General features: G+C 43.0%; 1 protein-coding gene across 1 annotated transcript in view; it reads left to right on the forward strand.

Moving 5' to 3' along the window:
- Positions 1 to 27,225, forward strand: part of MACF1 (microtubule actin crosslinking factor 1) — a 350,069-nt gene that overhangs the window by 256,751 nt on the left and 66,093 nt on the right. Inside the window, 6 exon segments of the mRNA XM_032227099.1 lie at positions 11 to 506; positions 1,163 to 1,837; positions 1,840 to 2,100; positions 2,103 to 2,219; positions 2,222 to 2,304; positions 2,306 to 2,632. Coding sequence (XP_032082990.1) covers positions 11 to 506; positions 1,163 to 1,837; positions 1,840 to 2,100; positions 2,103 to 2,219; positions 2,222 to 2,304; positions 2,306 to 2,632 — 1,959 coding nt within the window.

Below are 27,225 nucleotides of genomic sequence, written 5' to 3' on the forward strand. Positions count from 1 at the left end.
TGTGTTGCAGTTCATGCTGAAGGAATTTGAAGCTCGGAAGCACCAGTATGACCAGCTGAACGATGCAGCCCGGGGAATCCCCACCAGCCCTGGTGAAAAGTCTCCATCCCACAGCCATGTGCAGGAGGAGCTCCAGGCTATCAACAGAAAGTGGACCAGCCTCATGGAACGTCTCAACTCTCGTTCCAGTCAAATCGACCAGGCTGTGGTCAAGAGCACCCAGTTCCAAGAGCTGCTCCAGGGATTGTCTGAGAAAGTGAAAGCTGCTGGACAGCGCCTGAGCACCCAGCCTGCCATCAGCACCCAACCAGAGGCTGTGAAGCAGCAGCTGGAGGAAACCAGTGAAATCCGGTCTGAGCTGGAGCAGCTGGAAGAGGAGATCACAGAGGCTCAAGCCCTGTGCGAGCAGCTCTCGGGTCTCATTGGAGAGCAATACCTTAAAGATGAACTCAGGAAGCGCCTGGAAACTGTCGCCTTGCCTCTCAAAGGGCTAGAGGATTTAGCAGGTACAATGTTCACACATTTTGAACTGAATGGTACCATTTAATTGAGATGTAGACTCAAAGAGTAAGAAGTTGTAGGAAGATGGTAGTGTGCAGTTGGACCAGGAGCTTCTAATGTACACATTTAGGTGACATTAAAATCAGCAGGGCCATTAGCCCACGTCAAGCCATTGTGAATATTCTCCTAGGAAGAAAACCTGTAGATCATGTCAATGCTGTAAATCTAGTGCCCAAACACTCTGATGAGTATGGTGGTCCAAGAGACAATGCTGGGTTCTTTTTTTCTTTTAGTCTCACAAAAAAAAAACCTACACAAGTCAAAACCAAACCCCATTATGGTTCGATATGCTTTATAGAGAGGGAAAGAGAAAATTCTCACTTCTCCAGGATTGCTCACCCACACAATGAGTAATGTTACATCTCCCCAAAGATAGTGACTGGTACAGCATGTCCTAGAATTCCCATAGCTGAATCCCATAGCTGACTACCAGAAAAAAATAGAGTGGCAGCACAGCCCAGCCCGTGTCAAATGCTTCTATTTCCTAGAGTAGCTTGCTTCAAATGTGTATAATATTTTCCCCCGGGACAAGTTTAAAGACTGGTGTTTGAGTTTGTGTTGTGAAGTATATTTTCAGCCATGCATCCCTTCCCATTTCTAGGTGACCGACTGAATCACTTGCAGACGGCACTCGCCAACTCCCAGCAATTCCAGCAGATGTTTGATGAGCTCTACACTTGGGTAGAGGACAGGCTGAAGCAGCAGGCACAGAGTGGGCCAATCTCAGCCAAGCTGGAGAGGCTGCAGTTTCAGATTCAGGAGCAGGAAGAGTCCCAAAAGAGCCTAAACCAACATAGTGGCTCCTATGAAATGATTGTGGCAGAGGAGGAATCTTTGCTCCTCTCTGCTCAACCTGGAGAAGAGAAGGCAACCTTGCAAAGCCAACTGGTTAGCTTGAAAGCAAACTGGGAGGAGCTGAGCAAACAAATTGCCAGTCGGCACTCCAAACTTAAGGACTGCTTACAGAAGGCCCAGAAATACCAGCGCCATGTGGAAGACCTTTTCCCTTGGGTGGAGGATTGTAGGTCAAAGATGTCAGAGTTAGAAATCACTCTGGATCTCGTACAACTGGAAGCCGCTCTTCTAAGGTCAAAGGCCATGTTGAGTGATGTAGCAAAACGGCGCTCCCTTCTAGAGATGCTGAATAGTGCTGCTGACATCCTTATTGATGCATCAGAAATGGATGAAGATGACATTAGAGATGAGAAAGCAGAGATCAACCAGAAGATGGATGCTATAACAGAGGAGCTCCAAGCCAAGACCGAGTCCCTTGAAGAGAGTCTCAAAGGCTCAAGGAGTTCCAAGAAAGTTTTAGGAACATTGAAAAGAAACTAGAAGGGACAAAGCATCAGCTGGAGATCTATGAAGCTCTTGGCCCTCAGGCCTGTAGCAGTAAAAATTTGGAAAAACTGAGAGCTCAACAGGAGGCTCTTCAGACCCTGGAAGCCCAAGTGGATTACCTCAGGAATTTTACTCAGGGTCTCGTGGAAGATACTCCAGATGGATCAGACTCTTCCCATCTCTTACACCAAGCTGAAATTGCCAACAAGATTTCAAGGGGGTGAAGCAAAAGTCAATGAATGTTGTAAAATCATGGAAAGCAAGCTTTGAAGGAATAGGACTATTTAATAATCGTGTTCGGGAAATGTTTTCTCAACTGATGACCTAGATGATGAGTTGGATAGCATGGGCCCTGTTGGGAGGGACATGGACAGCCTCCAGTCCCAAGCAGATGATGCCCATGAATTTTTTGGGCAAACTTCAATGTTTAAGATTAGATATCCAAGTTTCTGAAGAGAAATGTAGACAGATGCTGGATGATGAAGGGAGTCCTGATCTCATAGGGCTGAAACGTGAACTGGAGACCTTAAATAAGCAATGCATCAAATTGACTGAAAGGGGGAAAAGCCGCCTGGAGCAGGTGGATACCACGCTGGCTCGCGTCAAAGACTTTTACAACAAGCTGAAGGAGCTGAACTACATGACCACTATGGCAGAAGAGGGTGAAGCACTGCAGTGGGTAGTTGGGACTGAAGTGGATGTAATCAACCTGCAGCTGGCAGATTTCAAGGTAAGAGCATTTCCATCCTAAAGGTCTCCCTTGTTCATACTGTGTCCAGTCCCGATTGTGTCTGTGACTTTTCTCAGGGGCCTACCGTCTTCCTGGAGAATACCAGGATACATCAGTGACTGGGTGGTGAAATATGGCAGAAAAAAAATGGCTTGTGGCTTGTCATTCGCCAGAGGTGAATTTGCCTTTCATATCAGTATTTACTTGGGTAGTTTTAGGAACATTGTCCCCTCAGGACGCATTTGTTTAGAATACTTGTGTTTCCGTACTTCTAAATATTAAGTTTGATGTTTGACACATTCCATGTAATAAAAGGAAAATAGTTTACATGTTTTCGTGAAAAATAGTTACACCAATACATGTTTTGAAGAGAGGCAAAACAGCATCACTTGCGGATGCTGTAATTTGTAATCCTGCTGAGTGGAGGATTGGGCTGGATGGCTTCAGAATCATTTCCTTCCGACCCTTGGACTCTGATTTGAGTCAGATTCTGGTCCAGATTTGGAGGCCTTTCTAGCTGCCTATAAGGCACCTTGGGACACAGGGATTCTAGGGGTTTCCTCGGGTTTTTCTAAGCGTTTGAACCTTTGTTTAGGCAAACCTTTCAGCCTATTTCTTTTTTTAAAATTCAAGGTTTTTTATTTTTTAATACAAATTATACATATTGTAGGAACAAAGCATTGTCTGGATCTTTTCTTTTAACCTTCCTTACATAGTCCATTTTACATCATAGTTTTGTTTTCACTTTCAGCCAAATTATTCTCTTCCATTATTTTTCATCTTTATAGTTATTTTTTCTTAATAAACAATATCTTCTTCAATTGCCCCTTCAAAATTACACCAAATTTTCATTTCTAATTTTCTCCATGGTATATTTTGCTATAAATAACATGTATCCTCTAATTCAATTTAAATATACAGAGTGTTTCTTTCAATTTTTTCTACAATTAACAATATACTATAGTTTCTTTATTCTTAATTAGTTACATAACAATACCAATCTTACTATATTATCTTTGGTGACTCTCTTTCCCTTTCTTAATCTTTTAATCATTTTCTCTTGGGATCTCAAAATTCCACTTTTAATTCTTTTTCTTCTTCTCCCCCTTTCCCCTAACTTCTTTTTCTTTTTCCTATTTGTGTGGTCATTGTATCTTTTCTTCAGAATATTTACTTTTATTATTCTAATAACTTTCCCCAGGGTTTTCCCTGTTCTCCTGCTTTCCTTTCTATTTTTTGATTTCTTCCCCTTTGTCTGCTTTTTCTTTGTGACTGTAAATGCCAGGGAAATCTTCTATCTGCATTTTATTTTCAATTCTTCTTTCTTCCAAATTATCTTCCTGTACCTCATTTGTGCCCTCTTTTACCCCCTCTTCTCCCATTTCTTGTTCTGTATGTTCCTTTTGATTTTTTAGCTTTTTTTTACCAATTAATGTTTCACACCCGCCTTTCAGCATCCCAAATAATTCATCATACATCCAAATCTCCATCATACAAGTTTAACTATTTTAATAGATTTTTTAAATTTTTGGATTATATCACATTTAATTGCAAATTTAGGGTCTTCCAAGTTCTATTGCTCAATTTTAGAATTAATCCACTCTAGTCCAAGTTGAAGTTTTCTTTCTTTTCCACAGCTATAGATATTTGCAGTCAAACAATCTTACAAAAACAGATACTCCTTAACATTCTCACTGTTTCAAGGTATCTCTTTGTATAGCCAAGGGTCACAGCTGCACTCTCACTTCTTTTTCTTTTTCTCTCATTAGCTGCTGTAGTACTTTCTGCTGGCTGCTAGATGGCTCTTTCCAAACCGCAATACAATCCAACAGCTGACTGTCAATAGCTGTCAAAAGCACTTTAAGCCTACAAAAAATAAAATAAAATAAAATAAGGAGAAAAAGGACTTCCCCCAGGGCTCTTTCTTTGGTTAGTTAATTTCTTCACTTCCAAACTGCTGAAGAGAAAATCCTTTGAGGCTTTGGTGCTTTAACCTCCGCTGCCTCTTTTTTCTTCAATAAAATTCCCTGAGAGCCAGTTAGCCGCTAATTCTGCTCCGGGACCCTTTTTAAGATAAATCAGATTTTCTTCTTCTCTGTAAGTTGGTCAATCACTCACCTGGTTTTCACACTCTCTTCCGACACCACTCCTGCACAAACAGCTTGGTCCGGTTGCCCCAACATTAAAGCGGACATTTAAATATGGCCACTGTCCCCACTGTCAGTTTTGGAGAGCTTTCATCTGACCTACCGAGGAACTGCTGGTTCCTCTTGGTCATCTGAGATGCCTCCTCCTTCCCTGTCCCTCCAAGACGGTTCCAATCCGAAGATCCCCTGACAGCGGTTTGTCTGGCTGACTCTTCACGAGCTCATTAGAGCTCCACTATTTCTCAACAGGTGTTGTCGTAATGCTCTTGCCTTTTTCCACCCTCAGCCAACTTCATTCTGAGAAAACGCAAGGTGTTTTTTTTAACTGGGCCTCTTTTGGTAACAGCCACCTTGGATTCTCTGTGCTATACAAGTACGGAAGTCTCCTCAAATGCTGAGCACAATTACATATCCATCCCAAATAAATGCATTTTTAAAAATACAGCTTAACTAATGCAACAGTGTCATTTCAGGAAATCCACTCCTCAAAATTTAGCGTGAAAATGATAGAATGTTGAATGAAACCCCAAAACTCTGGGTGGATTTTGAAGTTCCTCCCTGTATCTAAATAACTAAGTGGGAACACTGAGTTCATGAAATTTGGGGCACTGGGAAGAATTTTGAATGTAGATTTTCTTCATTTGTTATTGGGGAATATTCTGAGCTCTAGCTCAGCACTGCAGAGTCTAAGGAAATGTTGTCTTCCACCGAAATAAAGCAGAACCACATTTGAAAAAATGAAATTTCACTTTCAGGATGCACGTTTTCAAAGAATAAGGTTTGTGGGATTTTGATGGATAACAAGTAAAAGTCAGTGCTCAGGTATTTGCAAATCATATCATTGTTATGTAATTCAGCTGCAATTAAGAAAATCTGCCTTGTTGAAATGATGTTCTTGTGAATGGATATTAATTGGTTGACAAAGTCTTGGAAGAATCAAGGCATAGATTGGTTCAAAGGTAGAGCCAAGGGCTCCCTTAATGGGACAGGAAAATCCAATTGGGAAAATCCCCCCGCCCAAGGTTCACCAGCTTGGGTTGGCAGCTCTTTCCTATCCAGACAGAAAGAAGCAGCCCAGTGGGGAAGGAAGCAGTGAAGCAGGAGCTTCCATCGGCCTCTGGCTGAACAGGTGGAGGGACTTCAGCGGAAGCTTGGTTGGAGCTGAAAGTAGGTTGAGACAACAGGAGGGACAAATAAGGGTGGATTTTGCACCTGAGAGGGTTACGTGAGTGGACATCCTGAGCAGGACGGAGCATTTTCATGATTTGGGTTGGGAGGAGGAACTCAGTGGGGAAATGGGGTCATGGCTTGTGAAACTTAGGCTGTTGTGATGGTGTTAAATCCAAATTCCTCTGTTGCTGTTTTAAAGGAAAACTTGTGTAGATTCAAACAAGCCTGGATGAAGGCACATTGGCTGCTGGTTTCACGGACTCTGTTTTGCAGGAGCTGCAGGGAAAATTGCATATTGTACAAGGAGGTGTTAGGAAGGTGGGGGGGAGGCCGTCTTGGAAGCAAGTTGCAGTTTTTTCAGAGCTATCAAAATAGTGAAATTCTCTGCCCTTGGCAATGGAGTAGGTGTTTGGTGGGCGGGCTGAGTAATGCACAGGCTTCCAGGATCTTCCCCCAGGCCCTCAGCTGCTCGTTTTCTCCAGCCCTGCAGAGGATCCCTGTGTTTATTCTACTTGTGGTCAACCTAGAGCAGGCAATTGGGTTTCTATCCCTTGGAGGAGTGAAGCAAACCCCACTTTTCTCAGAGGATGCGGCTTTGAATGGGATCCAGCTTTAAACTTCCAGGCAGAGCTTTTCAGAAATGTTCTTCACATGCAGTTTTTGGGACACGTGGCTCCCTTCTCTTCCAGCCAGCTGAGTGCTCTGGTCTGGGGAAAGGAGAGAGGCAGAGCTTGGGTGGAGCAGAGAGAGCAGAGGGGGTATGGGAAGCAGCAACTGGAACAAGTTGCACTTGGCGAGGAAGAGGGGAAATGGCTCCAAATGTTGGCTGGAGAAAAGCTCCTGCTTTGTCATCTACGGGCTACTGCAGCTGACATGAGTGCATTGCCTTCTGCTGAGGGTGTGATCAGGGTTTTGTTTAGTGAAGTGTGAACTCAGCTATTGTGGTCAGTAGCCCCTAGTTTATAGCTCAGTCTTATGGTTAGGACAAAATGACAGAAACATACAAAGATATGAAGCTTTTCCTTCAATTTTTCCCTGTTTGGAAGGATTCATTGGTCTTAATAACTATTTGGGGGATAATATGACATTTTCATTGTGCTTCTAAACTCAAAATGCCAGGGAATAGTAGGATTTTAGTGTGCTTGGGCTGCACAGGAAGCTCCAGGCTACCATGCGGCCTTAGAGATGCAGGCTATGGACACACATCTCTCCTCTTCCTTTGCTAGCAGCCCCATTGGGGAGGGAAGCAGCCGCACCTCTTGCACTCGCCCCCCCCTATTTTAAGAGTCAGAGCCCCGTTCTCCTCTCTGATGGTGTGGGGCTTCTACACCATCCCCACAGATTGCAACCCCACCAGAGAGGACCAATGCCAGCTAGAAATGCTCGGTGGAGGAAGCAGCAATTGTTTCCTGTTTGAGAGCTTGTTTTTGTTGCAAAAGAAAGAAGGTCCTGTTTGAAAGCCATTGGCAACTACGCTGACCCCAATCCCAGCCCCAGCCCTCTCCTCCTCAGGGCTCTTCAGCTGCATCCTTTGCCAGCTTTGTCTAAAAGTCGGAGAAACAAAGGCCAGTGGCTCGAAGGGGGATGAAAGGGAAGGCAGATTTTCCAGGTGGCTTCATTTAGCCAGAAAGCTTACAAACACCTGCCTGCTCTTGGCAGAACTGGAGCTGGGCAAACAATGGAGTCATTGAGTGGAGGCGGACATGAGGCAGGAGGAAGAAAGGGTTGATTCAGAGCTTCCTCCCCTCACCCGCCTATTACCTAGGCAGGCTCTGTGGTGGGCGGGGCAGATTTTATGAATAAATTACAATACAATAGCAGAGTCGGAAGGGACCTTGGAGGTCTTCTAGTCCAACCCCCTGCCTAGGCAGGAAACCCTATACCATTCCAGACAAATGGCTAGCCAACATCTTCTTAAAGATTTCCAGTGTTGGGGCATTCACAACTTCTGGAGGCAAGCTGTTCCACTGATTAATTGTTCTAACTGTAAGGAAATTCCTCCTCAGTTCTAAGTTGCTTCTTTCCTTGATTAGTTTCCACCCATTGCTTCTTGTTCTATCCTCAGGTGCCTTGGAGAATAGTTTGACTCCCCCTTCTTTGTGGCAACCCCTGAGATATTGTAAGACTGCTATCATGTCTCCCCTAGTCCTTCTTTTTATTAAACTAGACATACCCAGTTCCTGCAACCGTTCTTCATATGTTTTAGTCTCCAGTCCCCTAATCATCTTTGTTGCTTTTCTCTGCACTCTTTCTAGAGGCTCCACATCTTTTTTACATTGTGGCGACCAAAACTGAATACAGTATTCCAAGTGTGGCCTTACCAAGACCTTATAAAGTGGTATGAACACTTCACGTGATCTTGATTCTATCCCTCTGTTTCATTTTATTAGATAGTGCCCAATGTTGAAGTTTGTCAAGATCCTTTTGTGTCTTAAGCCTGTCTTCTGGAGTGTTGGCTATTCCTGCCAGCTTGGTGTCATCTGCAAATTTGATGAGTTCCCCATTTATTCCCTCATCCAAATCATTGATGAAGGTGCTGAAGAGTACTGGACCCAAAACAGAGCTTTGGGGTACTCCATTGCATACTTCCCTCCATGTAGATGCAGTTCCATTGAGTACACGTTGAGTGTGGTTGGTCAGCCAGTTACGAATCCATCTGGTGGTGATGCTGTCCAACCCACATTCTTCTACTTTATCTAGTAGTAGATTATGGTCTACCTTATCAAATGCCTTACTGAAGTCCGAGTAAACTATATCGATGGCATTCCTCTGGTCCACTAATTTTGTCACTTTGTCAAAGAATGCAGTAAGATTAATCTGGCATGATCTGTTTTTGACAAACCCTTGTTGGCTTTTGGCTATTACTTTGTTTGCTTCTAGGTGTTCGCTAATTTGTTGCTTGATTATCTTTTCCAGAATCTTTCCTGGTATTGAGGTCAGGCTGATAGGTCTGTAGTTTCCTGGATCTGTTTTTTTCCCTTTTTTGAAGATGGGAACCACATCAGCTCTTTTCCAGTCCTCTGGTAGTTCCCCGGTGCTCCAGGATCTCTGCAAGATATAGTTCAGTGGTTCTGAGATCTCGTCTGCCAGTTCCTTCAGAACCCTGGGGTGTAATCCATCCGGTCTTGGTGATTTGAACTCGTCTAGGGTAGACAGGTGCTCACTTACCATTTTCTTCCCTATTTCAACTTGTGTTTCTAATCTGATTTTTGTGGTGCTGTTTTTGATAGGTTGGACTGTTTTATCCCTTTGTGTAAAGACATGAATGAATTTCTGAATGGTTCCTGCGCTCTTCCCATTTCTGTAACAAATAAGGCTGCCTATGCATTATGAAAGGCTGTTTGACAGGGTGGACCAAGTGGGACCTTTGCTAAGGCTGGCTCATTCACACACAACTTCTTCTGCTTCTGCTTCTCCTTTCCCCTTCCACCCTCCCCTTTTGGTTAAATATCCCCAGTACTGTTTTTTTTAAAATAAAAGGATAAATTTCCACAAGACCCCTAAGAAACAACCTGAGATATCAGCTAGAAATTAAAGCAATGAGGAGTCATGACTGTAACCCACAGAAGCTTCTGCAATAATTTTTAAGATGCCACCAGGTTCTGCCATTTTCCCTATCAAAAGTTCCTTTGACAACTCTCTCTGGAAATGAGCAGAAGCCCACATTGTATCTCCCACCATCCCTTTCCATATATTTCCCCAGAGGTGGAATTGCACAGTTGTGTTTGCCATCTGCATTCTTGGATCTGAGCTATCTATGGAACTCTACTGTGCATGGCTTTCAGATAATGGTGTTCCCTATAACGATCTCCCTGTTTTTTTCATTCATCTGCCTTGATTTCATTATTTGTAAAGCTTTTGTAAAGTGTTTGAATACTTAAATGATCAGGTTTAAATTTTGAAGGTCTATCCGTTATAGCCTCCTCTCAGCTTGTTTCAGAATCTTGGAAATAATTGCTAGAACCCAGATATGCTTTGTCCAGCTGGGTGTAATCTTGTGAATATGGGCCTTATGAACTTTCTCACATTCCTTTCCCCCTTCTTAGACCTTTCCTATGTTAATTTTTATATTGCTACTATTACCTCTGGGAAAAGTATTCCACTGATTTCTGGACCCAGCCCTTCCAGTCTCCAAAAGGAAATCCTGAAGCCTTTTGGCAGTTGCAATGTGTCTGTCTGCTCCAAGAAAGTGACTCAACAAGTTTGTCTCAAACAGACCTTTTGAATAACAATTCCTTCCTGTTTATGCAGTGCCTTTTGAAAAAGGATTGATTCCATCCCTCCAGCGACCATGATACAGTGGAAGTCACCTTCAGGAATGAGGAGTTGACTTTATGCATTGAGGCCGTGAAATACAGTCCTGCCTTATCTGCTGCGATCCTTGTCTTGGTGCGAGGGCACAGATTGAATTCATTCCAGATGTTGGATTCCTTTCCAGTCCATGCACAGGAGAGTTCTTGGGACCCTCCTGTCTCTCAGTCCTCGTCTTCATGTCCCTGGTTCACTCTGTGATCTCTCTTTGGAAATCTATTAATGTGCTACCCAAAGAGACTAAACTCTTGGGAAATAGCGGAGGAATGAGCTTCTTGGGAAGGCTCTGATTGGCTGCTTCAGCAGTTGGACCCTTCCTGGGTGGTACCCATAATTTTAGACCATTCCTCTTCATTATTGCCAGGGATCCAGGCCATTTTTTTTCCTTTTGCTTTTCCTTAATCCTTGGGAGAAGGGAGTGACAAACTCACTTTTGAAGTGGGGATTTCAGAAAAGATCCCGTGCTTTTTTCTATCTGTTACAATAATAGAATAGCAAATTGCCTAGTAAATCTAAGACAGGAGAAATATTATTCTCTGAATAATATTTAATGAATGTGGGATTTGCCTCAAGAAATGGTGGGGAGAGCTTTGTAAGAAAGAAAAACAAGCCATGGTTGGCCACGGGGCACCGAGGATAGGCAGGGCCATTGCTTTTGTGAGCAGTTACAGACTTCTCAAAGAGGGGTGTCCTCATCCTACCATGGAAAACAGGCAGGCAGGCCAGATTGCTCTGGTCCAGCTTTGGGGGTTTCTGCTGTTGGCTTCTTTTCTCTTTCCCGGGTGGAAGGTGGGGGTGTTTTATTAGGCAGGATATCCAGCAAGTTTCACTGCAGGACAAGGATTTAAATCTAAGCTCCCCAAAACTTGTTGATTTGAAACCCTCCCTTCTTCTTTTGAGGAAGCATTCAGGACAGTTGGAGGAGGGAAGGGCACCTGCCAGTCTTCTGGTTCCTTTGTTGTCTGGTCTTTCAGAAGAGCAGGAGGCTCCAAGAGAAAGCTTCTTCTTTGCATCTTTCATGATCTGCCTCCTTGCCTGATCAGGTGACCCATCTGAACATATTTTTAACTCTTCCTTAATGTCCCCTGGCTCCTTCCAGTCCAGTTTGGAACAGCTGGGGGTGGCTAACTATTTTGTTTTCCTCGTTGGATGTTTTCCAAGCACACTTGAAAGGTTGCTGCTTCTGCTGCCAGCTTGGTATTTTGAGTATCAGCATCCCCCAATAAAATACTTATCATTGCACAGCTGTTTACTCACCCTTCTGGCATGGTATCCAAGAGTTACAGAATGCAAGAGAGATCTGGAGCTGAAGGCAGCCCTGTCCAGCCCAGGCTGGGACTGGGAGACAGGCATCCAGCCCAAGTTGGCCAAGGGGTCCTGGTGTTTATTTCAACTCCTGTCTATTTCTTCAAATTGGAGAGCCAGTTTGGTCTAGTAATAAAGACACCAGGTTGGATACCAGGAGACTAAAAGTTCTAGTCACACCGAAGCATGAAAGCCAGCTGAGTGATTTTGGGCCAATCACCAGGGGATTGAGAGTTCTAGTTCCATTTTAGGCACAAAAGCCGACTGACTATGTCCCCGTGCTTGGGATGCTGAATGTGTTAAGGACCCCTTTTCCTGGCTCTGTTGCTAACTGACCAAGTATCTTTCTCCTACATCTATTTGATTTGGACATTTTTAATGCTTTTGCTTGTTTTTAAAGTTTTTAGTATTTTTAGTCATAATGTATTTTTTGAATTGTAAGACTCTCAGAGTCATTGACTGCGATGGGTGGTTACAGAAATTGAATAAATAAATGAATAAAAACTAAATAAAAACTGGTAGGAGGAAGGAGTACTAGATATGTTTACCACCTTGACTTATTTATAAAAACAATAAAGGCAGGTTATATATTCAGGAGGGCAGCATTCAGGATGATAAACCCAGGGAGAAGCATGCATGCGTGTGTATGTACGTATGTATATACGTACATATGTATACGTATGTATATGTATACGGACATATGTATACATATAAATATATATATTTAGATTTATTTATCAGCACAAATACATATATACATATATATACATACATACATACATACATACATACATACATACATACATACATATATATATATATATATATATATATATATATATGATTCTCCTTGGTGTTATCATCCCGAACGCTTAATTCATTATTTTTTTCAAACTAGCATATATCATTAAATGTAAACTCACTCTTGCACCTTTGTCCTTGATTAGGTAAATACTACAGGTAGTTCTCGACTTACAACCACAATTAAGCCCAAAATTTCTGTTGCTAAGTGAAACATTTGCTACGTGAGTTTGCCCCATTTTATGACCTTGCCAGTTGTTAAGTGAATCACTGTAGTTCTTAAATTAGTCAAACTGTTGTTAAGTGAATCTGGCTTCCCCACTGACTGTGTCATAAGGTTGGGGAAGAGGATCATGTGACCCTGGGACATTGCAACCATCATAAATATGAATCAATTGCCAAGTATTTAATTTTGATCACATGACCATGAGGATGCTACAACAGTCGTAAATGTGTAAACTAGTCATGTCTTCAGTGCCATTGTAACTGAACGGTCATTAAACGAACTGTATGCAATGCCCTTCATCCAATCCATTCTTTGCTGCTGCTGCTGATGATGATGATGATGATCTCTCTTTCTTGTGAAATAATACAGAATGTGTATATTTTCACTTATTCTTCACTTCTGAAGTGCTGGTCAGTTGTTCTTTTAACACTGCAAAGTCCAGTCCTGGATGTTTCTAAATCCTGCAGAGATCACAATTCTCATCCCACCCCGTCTTTTTTTCTCTGATGACGGGAGTGAAAAGACTGTCAAACATGTGCACAAATACACGCATATCTACATCTGGATTAAACTTGGTATTTTATATCCAGTGAACCTGAGAAGAGGCAGCATATTATAGTTTCTTAGATGCTGGGCAGAAACGGGGCACTGGTGCACTTGGAAATTAGCTCTCCATCTGCTAAATGGGAAGGAGAGGACAAGCAGGGTGTGATATGCATATAAATAGCCCTTCATAATTATAGAAGATCAAGATGACGTAGACCTTCATCTTGGTGTACTTGACTCCTGAGTTTAGGCTGCAATGAAACTGGTCTCTCCTCTAGAGATGGGCATTAAGGGAGGGAGGAGCAGTTTGAAATGTGGCCCCCAGGGGGGCTGCCACATTTCACTTTGGAAAGAGCAGTGGGGGGGGGCACCACTGGTCTTCTATCCAGGTCCTCAGAAAGGGTCTGCCAACCTGTCCCCACCCCTTTCTTTCCCAGCAAAAGGGCACAGAGACATTTGTCAACGCCCAATGTTTTCTTGAAAACGTATAATAAAATAAACTTGAAAAAATTACCTTGGTTTGACACACATACGCGTGAGCACTATTTTGCTCATTTTTCCTTCTTTGGTCCCTTCCTTAATCTGTGTACACAGAGCACAATGTGTGTCTAACTCACAAAAAGAGAAGCATTGAGGTGGCAGAGTGTTTCTTCATGTCATGTTTCCTCTGAATGTGTGAATGTGTGAAGCCTCTAAATAGATTGCTGTCCTCAGATGTTTGCCAGCTTCAGCAAGAAACCCTTGTGCGTTGTGTCAGGCAACACCATTCTTGTTCCAGAGGAATACAGGAGAAGACGTTGACAAGAGCCGAGGGCCAGCTGGCAGCACAGAAGCTGCATCAGCAGGACAATGTAGCCCCTGTTTGTCTTGTGACACAACTTGGCCCTTGGGCAGGTTGCCCGGGGGGGGGGGGGGGCTCCACTGAGGCCGCAAGGGAGATGAGGGAGAGCAGTCGGGAGGAGGCCCCTTGCAGGTTGCTGCCTCTTGGCCGACTTTTACGGAGCACTCAGGGGAAGGCCAGGCAGTGCGGCTGCCCCTGTGACAGCATTCCTGTGTGAGATTTGGATCCATCTCCCCTCATGGGTCCAAACAAATACAAACCTAGTCAGTGTTGGACTACCCACATCTTAGTTAATCAGAATAGAGCTAGAAGGAACCTTGGAGGAACCTTATAGTCCAACCCCCAGCTCAAACAGGAAACCCTACACCATTTCAGATAGCTGGCTGTCCAGTCTTTTCTTTAAAATCTCCAAGGATGGAGCATCCACACCTTCTGGAGGCAAGCTGTTCCACTGGTTAATTGTCCTCACTGTTAGGAAGTTTCTCTTTAATTCCAGGTTGCTTCTCTCCTTGATTAGCTTCCATGACCCTGTCTTCTAGGGTGTTGGCTATTCCTGCCAGCTTAGTATCATCCGCAAATTTGATGAGTCCTCCTTTTATTCCCTCATCTAAATCATTTATGAAGTTATTGAAGAGAACTGGGCCTAAGACGGAACCTTGTGGTACCCCTCTGCTTATTTCCCTCCATGGTAAAAAAAAATGGTATGAATAGCCTTTAGGAGGCTTGTAGAGTGCTCCTGGGGGCTTCCCCCCCCCCCAATGAGCAAAAAACAGCCCATTTTGTGCTCATTTCTGCCCTCTTCAGCCCCCAGGAGTGCACTATAAGCCTCCTAAAGGCTATGCACGGCCATTTTTGTGAAGGAGGCGAGGTTTCAGGAGGCCAAAAATGCTGTATTCAGTGTATAAGACACACCCAGATTGTCACCCTCTTTTTTTGAGGGAAAAAGGTGCGTCTTGTACTCCAAAAAAATTGGTATATTATGTCCACAGCATTTCGCTGGTCTACTAATTTAGTCATTTTGTCAAAGAATGAAATAAGATTGGTTTGGCATGATCTGTTTTTAAGACACTGGTGCTGACTACCAGTTATAACTATATTAGTTTCTAGATGTTCACAGATCTATTTTTGATGGGTTTTTCCAGTATCTTCCCAGGTATTGATATTAGGCTGATTGGTCTGTAATTTCCTGGGTGTGGTTTTCCCCCCCTCACTTTTTTGAAGATGGGTACCGCATCAGCTCTTTTCCAATCCTCTGGTAGTTCCCTGTTGTTCCAGGGTTTTTGAAAGATATGGTACAATGGTTCTGAGATAACATCTGCCGGCTCCTTCAGGACTCTGGGATGTAATCCATCAGGTCCTGGTGATTTGTATTCATCAAAGTCAGACAGGAGTTCTCTTACCATTTTCTTGCTTACCGTATATACTCGAGTATTTTAATTTTTATTTCTAAAATTTCTACAATTATGTTTTTGGTACGTTGGGCTACAGTTTCTTTTTGCACAAAGACTGGTCTCTATTGCCTGTTACTTCCTTGCCATCTTCTCTCTTTAGTGGACTGACCCATTCCTTGACTTTTTTCTTGTTATTTATAAGTTGAAAGAAACTTTATTATCTTTAACTTTTGTTGCAAGTCTTTGTTCATTCTGAGCCTTTGCTTTTCTGACTTCATCTTTGCAGATTTGGGCTATCTGCTGATATTATTCTGCCTTAGTTATGTGTCCCTCTTTCCATTTTTTGTACTTATTCTTTTTGTCTTTCAGTTTATCAGAGAGATCTTTGTGCAACCATGTTGGTTTCTTCTTGGATTTCTTTTTTTTTTCCAGTGGTATTGTGTTGAACTGGGCTTCTATGATCACATTTTTCAGTGTTTCCCACACTTCTTGAGTTGTTTTTCCCTTTAGGATTTTTATCTATGAAATTTTGCTTAGGCTTTCTCTGATTTTGTTAAAATCGGCTCTTTTAAAGTCTAAGACTCTGGTAATGATTATGTTCTATTGCTTGAATTCCAATATGATGTGGTCATTCTCGCTCAAGGTTCTGTCAACTTCAACTCCCACTATCATTTCTTCTCTATTAGTAAGAATTAGGTATAGCTTTTCCTCCAGTTCCCTTTTGGATGACAAAGTTGTCAGTAAAGTTGATTAGGAATCTGTTCGATCTCCCACTTGCTGCAGAGTTTGTCTCCAGTTGATATCAGGGTAGTTAAAATCTCCCATTACCACTGTGGTTCCTACATACATCTGTTACTTGATTCACCATGATAAACCGAGATCAACGGATCAGGCATCAGGCTGCAAGTCAAGCCTCCTTCTTTTTCTCCTCTTCCTCCTCTTGAAAGCACCAGGTTGGGCCAGCAGTTAGCAAAGAGACAAGAAGGAAGTGTCTGTGGGCCTCTCCTCCACTGCTAAGCATCTGGAAGGAGAACAAAGAGGAGTTGAGGACAGGGACGTGCAGTCAGGGGAGGCAGGGGAGGCGGGGCCTCACCAGTGTCATGAGGAAAAGAAAAGATTTTTTAAAATAATTAAAAAGGCTAAGGTAGTTGCTGCCAGACTCCAGAGTCACAGTGACTCTGAGTCTGCTTAGTGCTAACTGTAGGGGGAGGCGAGAGAACTATGGGCCTCCTTTGCATAAGGAATTTTTCGCCTTTTAATCCTTGCTCAGAGTTAAGCAAGGGTTAAAACTCGAAAAATTCCTTATGCAAAGGAGGCACGTGATTCTTTCGCCTCCTGATCTGGGAGCAGCAAATCGTGCCTTGCCTAAGTAAGTTGCTTTTTTATTTTGTTTTTTACATTTTCATCATGGCGGGTGGACAAGAGGAGAGTTGAAATCCACAGCTGGAAAAAGTATGTGGATCGGACGGAGGGAGGGGGGATTCAAAATTATTGTAATTTAATTTGTAATTTTTTATTGTGAGGAATTTGGGTGTGTGTGTCTGTGTGTGTGTGTGTGTGCGTGTGTGTGTGTGTGTGCGTGCATTGTTTCTTCACAGCGGTGGGGTCGGAGGAGGCGGGGGGGCGAGGCAGCGGAGCGCAACAGTGGCAGGGACGTTCTCGCCGCTGTGTCCAACAGGCCAGGCGTCTCGCATTTATGTCCGCCATAAACACGAGACTCCTGGCCTGTTGGACACAGCGGTGACAGGCTGGCACTTGCTTTCTTTTGCCAGGCCCCTCGCACCTGCGTCCAGTCCACTGGAGCTCACCGCATCGGGGGAGGAATGGGCTGGGTGGGCTGGCTGGCTGGGGAGGGGGGAATCATGGCCGCTCAGGCCCCGGCGGCAGGACTTTAAAGTCCCGGCACCATGTCCGCCATAGAGCGGGACCTGGTCCCGCTCTATAGCGGATGCGGCGCTGGGGCTTCGGCAGGGCTTTCGCGCTTGTCTCACCGGCCATGAAGCTCACCGCACGTCACTGGTTGAGGATCTACCTATGTCTTCAATTGTTGAAAAGACAAGATCTGTTCCTAGACTGACTGCAGCTGATGCTTGCACCGAGTGTTCCATGCATAGAAAATGGGCAGCTCTGGCACCTTCCTCAGTCTGCAGCCCTTCAAATGTGCAGGCATTGCAACTCAGTATTCCCTGCCACTGTGGCACCACAAGACATGTTTGTTTTAGTATGATTTATTTTAAAAAATTAAGGGAAGTTAAAAACTAATATAAAGTTAAGAAAAAGAAACAAAGAGAAAATTAAAAGTACAAGAAAGAACAAAAAAGTAAAAGAAAAAAGATATGAAGAAAGAACTTCTGATCTTTTTAACAGTAGTTATAAGTGCAATTATAAATGTACCTCTTATTCTTTTATTACAACACAACTCTCTTCTTTCTATAATCTGTCCGGTCTGATTATCACAATCATAAATCATATGTTCATTTTTCTGCTTTATGGGAAAACTCCATACGGGGCTTCCAGTCAGCAATAAACATAGATACTGTCTTTTTTCTGAAAAAATAAGTCAATTCAGCCATCTCAAGAAGTTTCAGCATCTTTACCCTTTGTTCCTCCATTGTGGGTAATACCGAATCTTTCCACCTTTGCACATACAATAATCTTGCTATAGTTATCAGGTCCAAAACAAATTTCCATACCCTTTTTCCAACTGTTGCCCATCAATCCCTGAAGAAAAATCTCTACTCTCAATTGCATATCAATCTTTAAAATCTTTTCTATCAATGTGTGCATTTGAATTCAACATTTTCTAGCTTTTCTGCACTTAAACATGATAAAACGTTGCAAGATCGAATCTGGATTGGTCCCCAGGATGAGAGATTTACTCTTTTGAGATTTTGGACTCATGTTGGAGCCTATCTTCAGGGAACTTGGAAATCTTTACCCATCTGAATGCTCAGAAGACTCAAATCTCTGGTCCCAGAGACATACCCAGATTTGATTTTGCAGCATTATCCTGGGACACATATATTTGCCTTCACTCATGATAAAATGTCCCTACTTGTTCATGATTCCTACATAAATTTGAAGTGCCTTTATATATTCTAGATGATTTGTCTGATGATATACTGTATATCAACAGAACATACAAAAATTCTCCTTATGACATAAAATAAATTTCAAACCTTTCAACTGTATAAGTCCCATTGTTCTATTCAACTTCAAATCGGGTAACTCAGTCCTTTCCTTTCCTTTGCATCTTATAAGATCTTATATTTAAATTGTTTTATTTCCCTGCCACAAAAATTTAGACATATCCTTCTGCCTCTGTATAAAATCAGTTATTAAAACAGGTATTGTATGATATCTAAATTTTTGTGCTATTTTTGCCACTTTTTTGGTGGTTATCGTTATGATACAGTATTATAATCCAAAATCTCAGAAGCAAGGGAAAGAGGCAAACTTCCCTTTTTTTCTATTTTTCTTCTTGTATCCTTAATACTTTCATATCAAATGGCATTCTGAATTTACTGTCACCATCATGGTCCAGCTCATATTACCTTTATCTTTTGTATCAAAACAGTTACCCGTTGTCGGTACTCTTTAATTAAACAAAAACATTGCCATGAAAGTCCAATTCTTTTATCTATTGTAACTGCAATTTGTTCAAAAGCAATTTAATAATTTTTCAAATTAACTATCCCCATTATTCATTTTAAACTTTCTTATATCTGCTCCTTGTTAAACTTTTTTGTGAAAAATTTTAACATTTTTAAAACCTTTTCTTGCTTTGTAATCTAGAAAGAATGTTGAATCACCAAGTGGAATTTTCCTAACCTGCCTCTCAGAAAATGTCTCTTTAGCTGTAAGCTATTTACATCCAACAGTGTTTAAGAAATTAGGTTTATGGGATCGTATATATGCTGCATTATGGCTGTGACCTTGGTTTAAACCCTTTGACTCCTAGCCACTCAACTCGCAAGCCAGTCTACTCACAAGAAGCAATTGTCTGGAATGCAAGTGGGTGATCTCACAGTCTCTCCTTTATCCAGAGAGACTGCATCTGAATTCACTGTCTGGTCACTGATCTCTGCCACAAATGCCATCCCTGTTTCTTCGGGGATATGTAGTTCACCATGAATCTTCACCAGAAGCCCAACCACCCCAAAACATGAGATGGGGATGGCTGACATAACTTGAGGAGGTGAGGAAAACATTCTTGATGCCTATCTATGGGTTTGTGGTAGCAAGGATTAGAGTCCTTTAAAGACTTGACTCCTGGTTACTTCATGTCAAATCCTTGTAGAATATATTGTAGAAGGAATTTCCACTTGCTTTCCTGACTGCCCATTCTAGTCCCAGACTTGGGATTTCCTTGTTGACTAACCCTGTTCAGTTTTGTTTCATGAACAGCTGCCACTTGAGGCTTTCACATATATATGATCACAAATGGTGCTCTAGTAACCCTTCCAATTTCTAGACTAGACTGGTATTCCCAAATTGCAAGCAGAACCTAAACAAAAAGTAAGAGGGACAGATAAGATGAGATTTAAGCCAAGTGGGCTGTCTTGATCAGCCCCTAGAACCCCTGCAGCCCCTTCCTGTTGCAGATACAGTTTGTTTGGAAACTGGCTGAAAAGGATGCTTTGCCCAAGTTCCTTGGTTGCCAGCCTTCCTGTTGCAGAAATCCTTCAGCAGTTCAGCTGGCCCAAGGGCAGGGCGTGTCCCAAGGCAGCAGTGGGTTCTCTGGCAAGGCAGGCAGAGAATCTGTTTACTCACCAGCTCCCTGGAGCTGCCACTCTGTCTCTCTGGCCTTCGTCAAATTCTAAGTTGCAAACTGTTCACTGATTTGTGGTCTTTTGGGAAGAAGGAAACAAGAACTGATGGACTGAAGGCAGAAGTAAAGACAGTTTATCTTCATTTAACTTTTTATTGCATTTCCTCTGAGTGTTTTTTTTCTGAAAGTGCAAGATATAGGTTGTCCTCAACTTATGACCACAATTGAGCCCAAAATTTATCTTGCTAACCAAGACAGTTAAGTGAATTTTGCCCCATGTTACAACCTTTCTTGCTACAATTGTTAAGTGAGTAACTGCAGTTGTTAAATTAAGAACACAGTTGTTAAGTGAATCGGGCGCCCCCGTTGGCTTTGCTTGTCAGAAGGTTGCAAGAGGTGATCAGATGACTCCGGGACTCTGCTACCGTCATAAATATGAGTCAGTTGCTAAGCGTCTGCATTTTGATCACATGACCACGGAGATGCTGCAATGGACATAAATGTGAGAAACAGTAATAAGTAACTTCACAGGCTTTGTAACTTTGAACGGTCCCTAAACAAACGTTGTAAGTTGAGGACTACCTGCAGCTTGTGTGGAAAGGGGAAGTTTCCCAAGAGGAGACCGCCTTCAGGGCTCTGTATTCCCGGGAGCAGCCCTGACTCACTCACAGCCCTTTTGTCTCAACCCCGGCAAGGGAGACTCAGCCCACCTGCCATGGAGAGGGTTCTACTTGGGCATCCCAAAACATCCTCTCATCTGCTAATTGCCTTCAACTATGGATCATGGCAAACTCTGCAGATGTCCTTAGCTGACATTTGGCTGCTTCTAAGGAAAGGCTGCAGACTAGCTACAGCTTTGTGGGGAGCGGGGTGTCTACCCGCTGCCCAAGAGAGAAGCAACTTCTGGTCAAGGACTAAGGGCCCAACTAGAAGGAGATCTCAGGCCAGCTGTGAGCCAAGCAGTGACCAGGAATTGCCTGGCCCATCCACCTGATTGGGTGGGATTTTCCCAGTTGCCTCTGTCTGGGGATCCTGAAGGCAAAGCATTAGCCTTGTGTTGAGGCTGCTAACACACCCAAGAAATGTGGTTTTCCCCTAGAAGTGTGGTGGGGTGAGGGGGAGAAGCGTTTTTGGATCTAGACTGGAAGATGCTGAATGGAAGAAGGAAAATAAAATAAATCCTTGTTTTCTGAGTACTGGCAGAGGGCGAGGAGGGTTTAGTGTAAATGGTACAGATTCTTCCTCTTCTATTGAAGCAGCAGGTCTGAAGGTGCAGCATTAAGTATTTTATTAGCATAATCGCAGCTCAATAGCAGAATCGTTTCAATGCCAGTGATTGCTACCAGGAGCCGGACAGCAGAAGGGGCTTCATGGAAATGGGCCTGTCACCCCTTCATTAACATCATGCCCTTAGCAAAATGCAATTGATCCCAGCATTTGGACGGACAGGAATGCCTTGTTGCAGATTCAGGATTTGTTGAGAGCCCCTTCACCTGACTCCTGGGTAAAGGGAGCAGATGCCCTCTGTGCCTTCCTTCTCTCCTGGTTGGCTCCCTGCTTGTTCTCGCGGAAGAGGAAGCAGAACTAAAGAGGACCTCGGGCAGATTCCCTTATGATCCCAATTCTACATCTTATTCCAGGGGCTCTTCAGCAATGGGAAATTCTCATCAGAAGGGGCGTCAAAATGTACCTGTGCCAGGCCTGTACAAATCTGGAGTTTTTGTTGAACCTGAGCTTTGCAACAGGAGTTCCTGGAGGGGTCTCAGTCTTGAGACATGGGAATGAATGAGACCCTGGGAAACCTACAGTCTTTATCTCTGAAGCAGGGAAACAATCCCATATTTATAGGATGGATGTTAGAGACTATTTCCAGAAAGAAGGCAACTCCAGGGTTTTGGGCTAAGGTGAATCAACCTTTTCTTTACCTTTACTCCACTATTCCTGCGGTCCATCTTGTTCCCTCCTTTCTCTTCCTTTTGTCAGGGCATCAGCCCCTCCTCATCTCCGTCCTTCTTCTTTTGGCTGGAGGGAGACTGGTTGCCGATCAGGGATTAGTTGGTTTTTTTAAAAAGAGTGCCTGATTTTAGTGGCATTCAGTTACTAAACCCATTAATTTTTTCTCTTGGCTCCTAATCTGCATATTGCATTGCTACATCTGTGTCATATCTAAGTCTGTGGCAGTGTTTTTCAACCTTAGCAACTTGTGTGGTGCAACTCTGGGCGCTTCCCACATATGTTAGGGAATTTTAAGTTGTCAAAGTGGGGAACCAGGGCATTACATATGGTCTGTATTTGCATGTAGTGTTTATTTGTGGTGGGGTCATCTTAATTTCAGAGCCATCTTTCTTTTGATAAATGTGTTGATGTCTGGAGTTCTACCATTTTAAACATCAAGTCTTGGGGAAAGTGGCTTGCGCTACTTACTTCCAGCTGCCAAATTGCATTAAGAGGAACCTAAAAATACCATTTGGATTCTTCTTCTTGATGCAGCATGTGAGCTGTTGCCTAGAAAAGCTGTCGCATAGTTATTTAGTTGGGGGAGGAGGGGCTGTGGGGTTGCAGCAAGGTATAGCAACAGTGGAGTCGAGGCATTTGGCAAGGCCCACTCAAAACATGAATTGGCCTTAGTCTTTTCCACACCTAATAAGAGGTTGGGCCTCTGACTTGTGTCAAAACCTGAGAGCATAACGTTCAGCCCCCACCTTCCCTAATGGATTATCCAGTTCTCATTTGAGAAACACCAACGTGCAGGTGACAATTATGGCTTCAGTTGGTTTAATCAGTAAATTGGTCAGGTCAAATTTCTTTTGATGTTTGAGAAACAAATGTTATTGAATGGAACTCTTGGAGTTAAAAAACCCTCTTGCTTCCATGGGGACCTTATTTTGATTCTGGGTTTGCTTCTCTGCAGCAGGGGGAAAAAGAGGAAAATGCGAGGAAGGCCTTTTCATCTAATAACATGCTTTCTTTTTTAAAGGAATTTTACGTCAACAACTCAAACAATATTCAGGTTTTGGCACTAAATAATATGCAGTTGACTGCCTGCCTCTTATGGGATTGGTGTGAATATTTTAATCAATTAGGGGTCTACTTAATTTCAAGTTGTATAATTAATTTGTGCAAGAATTCACCAGAGTACAGTCTCTACACTTTATAGTGTATGTGATTTAGTACTAGTGGTTTAGTCCTGGAATGACACTGTACTTCTGAGTATATAGAAAGCATTTTCCCAACACAAACAAGCCACTTTTGCACTTGAGCAACAGTTTATCAGCATTCCAGCCCCCATTTTGAGAAATATGTTTTGAAAAGGCTCCTTTCTGCACTTTTGGCACTGAATGAGAACAGAAGCCCTCCTATGCAGGTACACCTGGGTCATGTTGAATTATCCTTGAGGTTCTTTGCTTAGCTTAGCTTATTATATTATGATAATAGCCTAGATATTATTGATAAACTGTGAATGGAACAAGAGAGCCACTGACTTGTTCCCTTTTTCACGCATACCCTTTTTTCCTCTTAATTTGTCGCTAGGAGATACAGAGTTTGGCATGTTGATTTGCAAGTAAATATAGCTCAGCATCCCATCTGGCTGCTTAACAGCTTTCTCCGCATATCACAGACAGAAATACAGAACAAACTAAGGCTGACATGCTTGCCAGGGCAGGAGTCAGAAGACTCCCAGCTACAGTTGGGAAAAGTCTCGTCCTCACTAGGGTCTTGGCATGTCCTTGAAATGGTCCCAAAGGATTGATCTCTGTTTCTTTGCAAGGATGCTCAAAACATCCTTCCATTCAGTTGGGAAAAGAGCAACAGGAGCTGAGATTGCAAAGCCAGGAGTGGTTCATCACAATCTGTGTCTTTTTCATCAGATTCACTTGGCCAGAGAATGTGCTTTTGCTAAAAAGAACCCAAAAAATCATATTCTGTCTCTGATGCAGGAAGAGAACTTTCTGCTTTGCTGTTTCCACCATCTTCAACTGAAGATGTGCTTCTACTCTGGACTGTCCAAAGTGAGGCTCTGCAAACCATGTTGGAAATGAGAGTGGAAGGGATAAATCCCAAATTTCCACACATTTCACCTGCCATCTCCACCATCTGGATAGAAACTAGATCTCATCCTGCCTCCCAGATAAAGACATATTTAAATAAAATCCCATGCCATCCCATCCCATCCCCTTTGTCAGGAGACTTTCTTCATCAAGGAAACTTGATCCTGGGTTCAAATAAGCTGTAAAGAGCTTATCATACTTTGGGGCATATTGTTGGTTTGGGTTGTGTTTCTTTTTCACTATTATCTCTTCTGGCACCCTAGGGAACATCATGTGTTGGCATTCATAGCCACTTGGCAGGTTTCCCATGAAAGCCAATCACTTCAGCTCTTCCCTTACCCACTTTCTGGGGTTGCCTGGTTGAAGGTAGGAGAAGAATATGGAGGCTTAAGTCACTCTCCGAGAGTTGAGAAGAAAGCCAAGTTGTTGCGGCTTCTTCTTCAGCTTCTTTCCTCTGCCTGCTAGACTAGGCTGAAATAGCAAGAAAAGGTATCAAATGCAACTCCTCCCATGTTGAAGACCCCAATTCTATATAACAAGTTCAAATCTTGCAGGAGGAAATGGCAGGATGGAGTCCTTTTCTTTTGAAGGATACTTTGAGTAATGATATTGAAAGCTGCAAAGACTTTGAGAAGAACTTCCAGGGCTACTCTTCTCTCCATCTAGTTTTTGGCATAGGTCATTCATCAAGATAGCCAGATCATTGACAATCCTGGCTGGAAGCCTAGTTGAAATGAGACCATGTGTTCATTTTCATTCTGGTTGGAAATCTACTGTAGGTAGAAGAACTGTTCTCCTGGCAGACTTAGGGGAATGTAATTGCTCTGAACCCTGTCAGTTTAATACTAAGATATAAAACTTTGCAGACATTCTGGGAGTTCCCCTATTGATGTGTATCAGAATGTACGGGTTGTAGGCTCTGTTAAGAAGGGGAAGTCAAAAGATGTAGAGTTATTTTTTACCTCCTCTGGGAAGAAGCAGGTGGCTTGAAGGTTGTTTGTAATTATTCTGGAACGTGATCATTTTTTACTTGGAATTATTGAAATATGAATGAACTCTGTTTCAAAAGGACAGTTGTATGAATCCTTTCTCCTCCCCCCCCCCACCGTTAGGTATTTTAATAAGGGTTCTATGGCTTTAAAAGAGCCTTAAACTAACTCTGTCCAGACAGTTCAGGATAATTTATGGACTTGGCATAGCCCACCAAGGAATTGTGGCACATTCCCTGTGGGTTGCTGCCCTCTGCTGAACATCTCCAGATGTTCAAGGCAATCAACATCTCTCCCTTCATTTTACAACCCCCCCTGCAAGAGAATGACAGGCCCAAAGTGAGTTTCTGTGGCTGATTTTAAACCAGGCTGTCAGGCCCAAAACCAGAAGTGACATGTGGCCATTCTTCCAAGCGGAGTTCTTTATTGTTTCACTCCCATAGACAAATGTTTGCCAGACGTAGTCCTCTACCATATGCATCTACAATATACTTTGGGAACTATAAAGGAGGGACTGTCTTCACCCTCCTCTTGCTATCTGGGCTGAGTTGTCTCTTACTCCTCTGGAATGCATCCCCCCTTTTCTGGGGACCCACCTCCTTGTTATTGTCTTAAGCCAGCATCTCATGCCCTATATCACCTGAGATTGTCAGAGTAATAGCATGACTTTGTGTGCACATGTTCCCTATGAATTGTAGAATAGAGCTGCTGACAGTTGGTATGGGCAGAGGATCTTCCCCAGTTAGAACTTCAGGACCATACAGGAATCAGGACATGCTAGGATTCTGTATTTCAGGGAAGGGAGATCTTCTCAGTTTCTCAAGGATACTTTCCACCAAAAGTTACTTTTCTTAAGAAAGATGAGGGCTTGAGTAGAAATTTGTTTAACCCCCTAATTAACAGGCTCCTATAGGATTTACCCCTATATCTTCTCTGGATTAGTTCCTAGGATAATGGCCAACCTCTCCAGCCTGGCTTAGAGTTAAGGTGGCACTCTCTCTCAAACAGCATATCTCACAGGGTGGTCATTGTAGGGAAAATCTGGACAATTCTTATTTCCAGATTCCTTCTGGAGGAAAAGGGGGGATATAAATCTAGCCAGTAATTGCAGTGTAACAACAAAGTGAAATTGTTCTTCCCAGAAGCTGTGTAAGCCGTACCTTTGGCCAGTGCCACAGGACTAAGGAGATGAGAATTGCTCTCTTGGACTAGGAGAACCGCTCTCTTTGCCTCCTTTATGAATTGGGATTTGCTGTCAGATATCCTGACATAGACTTTTGATTGTGACCCATCAGGTTGCAAGCAGGAGTTGTTTCACTGGCTCTTGTAGCTATCTCTGCTCAGGCTTCCTGTTGTCATAGGGAGTGAGGAGGCCAGGGGCTTTGAGGCCCCTTGTCCTGCTACCGCCACAACTCATGGAAAATGCACCCAGCCTTGCTCTTCAGCCAGCTGGTGAGAGCTCAATGAAAGTGTCTTGGAATAAAACTTTCCTACCATACCTTAAAGGGTGTGGTATTAAAAAATATCCCAAACTCCTAGCTGCCAGACTTAAAATATTAGGTATCCCTTTAAGGGAAGGGGGTGGAATGGGAAACCTTTGACGGTCTTTTTGGATAGCAGCATATTGTGTCATTTAGAGGCGCCTGGAATTTTTCCAAAGCCAGTGAAGAAAAATTGCTTTGAATGCCGGCCAAATCCAAGCAAATGTTTCAGTCTCAAATTTTGGGAGGTGAAGGTGCCTGACAAACCAATTGGTCCCAATCCTGTTAAATTCATATTGTTTTGGTTTCAGAGCAAACTGAAAAATTGAGGGGGTTTTTTTCCCTGAAGGAAAGAATGTGCTGGCACTCCTTTGGCTGGCATGTGAACTGGTGAAGAAATAGCAAAAGAATTCCTGGCTGCAAAGAATATATTGGTCTTTATTTGTGGGGGGAGGGGCACACATGGAATTCCTCAAATGTTTTCCTATAGGAAAACAGGGATGTTCAAACAGGTCCATGCAATTTGAACAGTCTGCATGGTAGCTGCTTCTGAAACCATTGGGAG

Source organism: Thamnophis elegans, chromosome 12 (genome assembly GCF_009769535.1).
Source record: "Thamnophis elegans isolate rThaEle1 chromosome 12, rThaEle1.pri, whole genome shotgun sequence".
In the NCBI taxonomy this organism is placed as follows: Eukaryota; Metazoa; Chordata; class Lepidosauria; order Squamata; family Colubridae; genus Thamnophis; species Thamnophis elegans.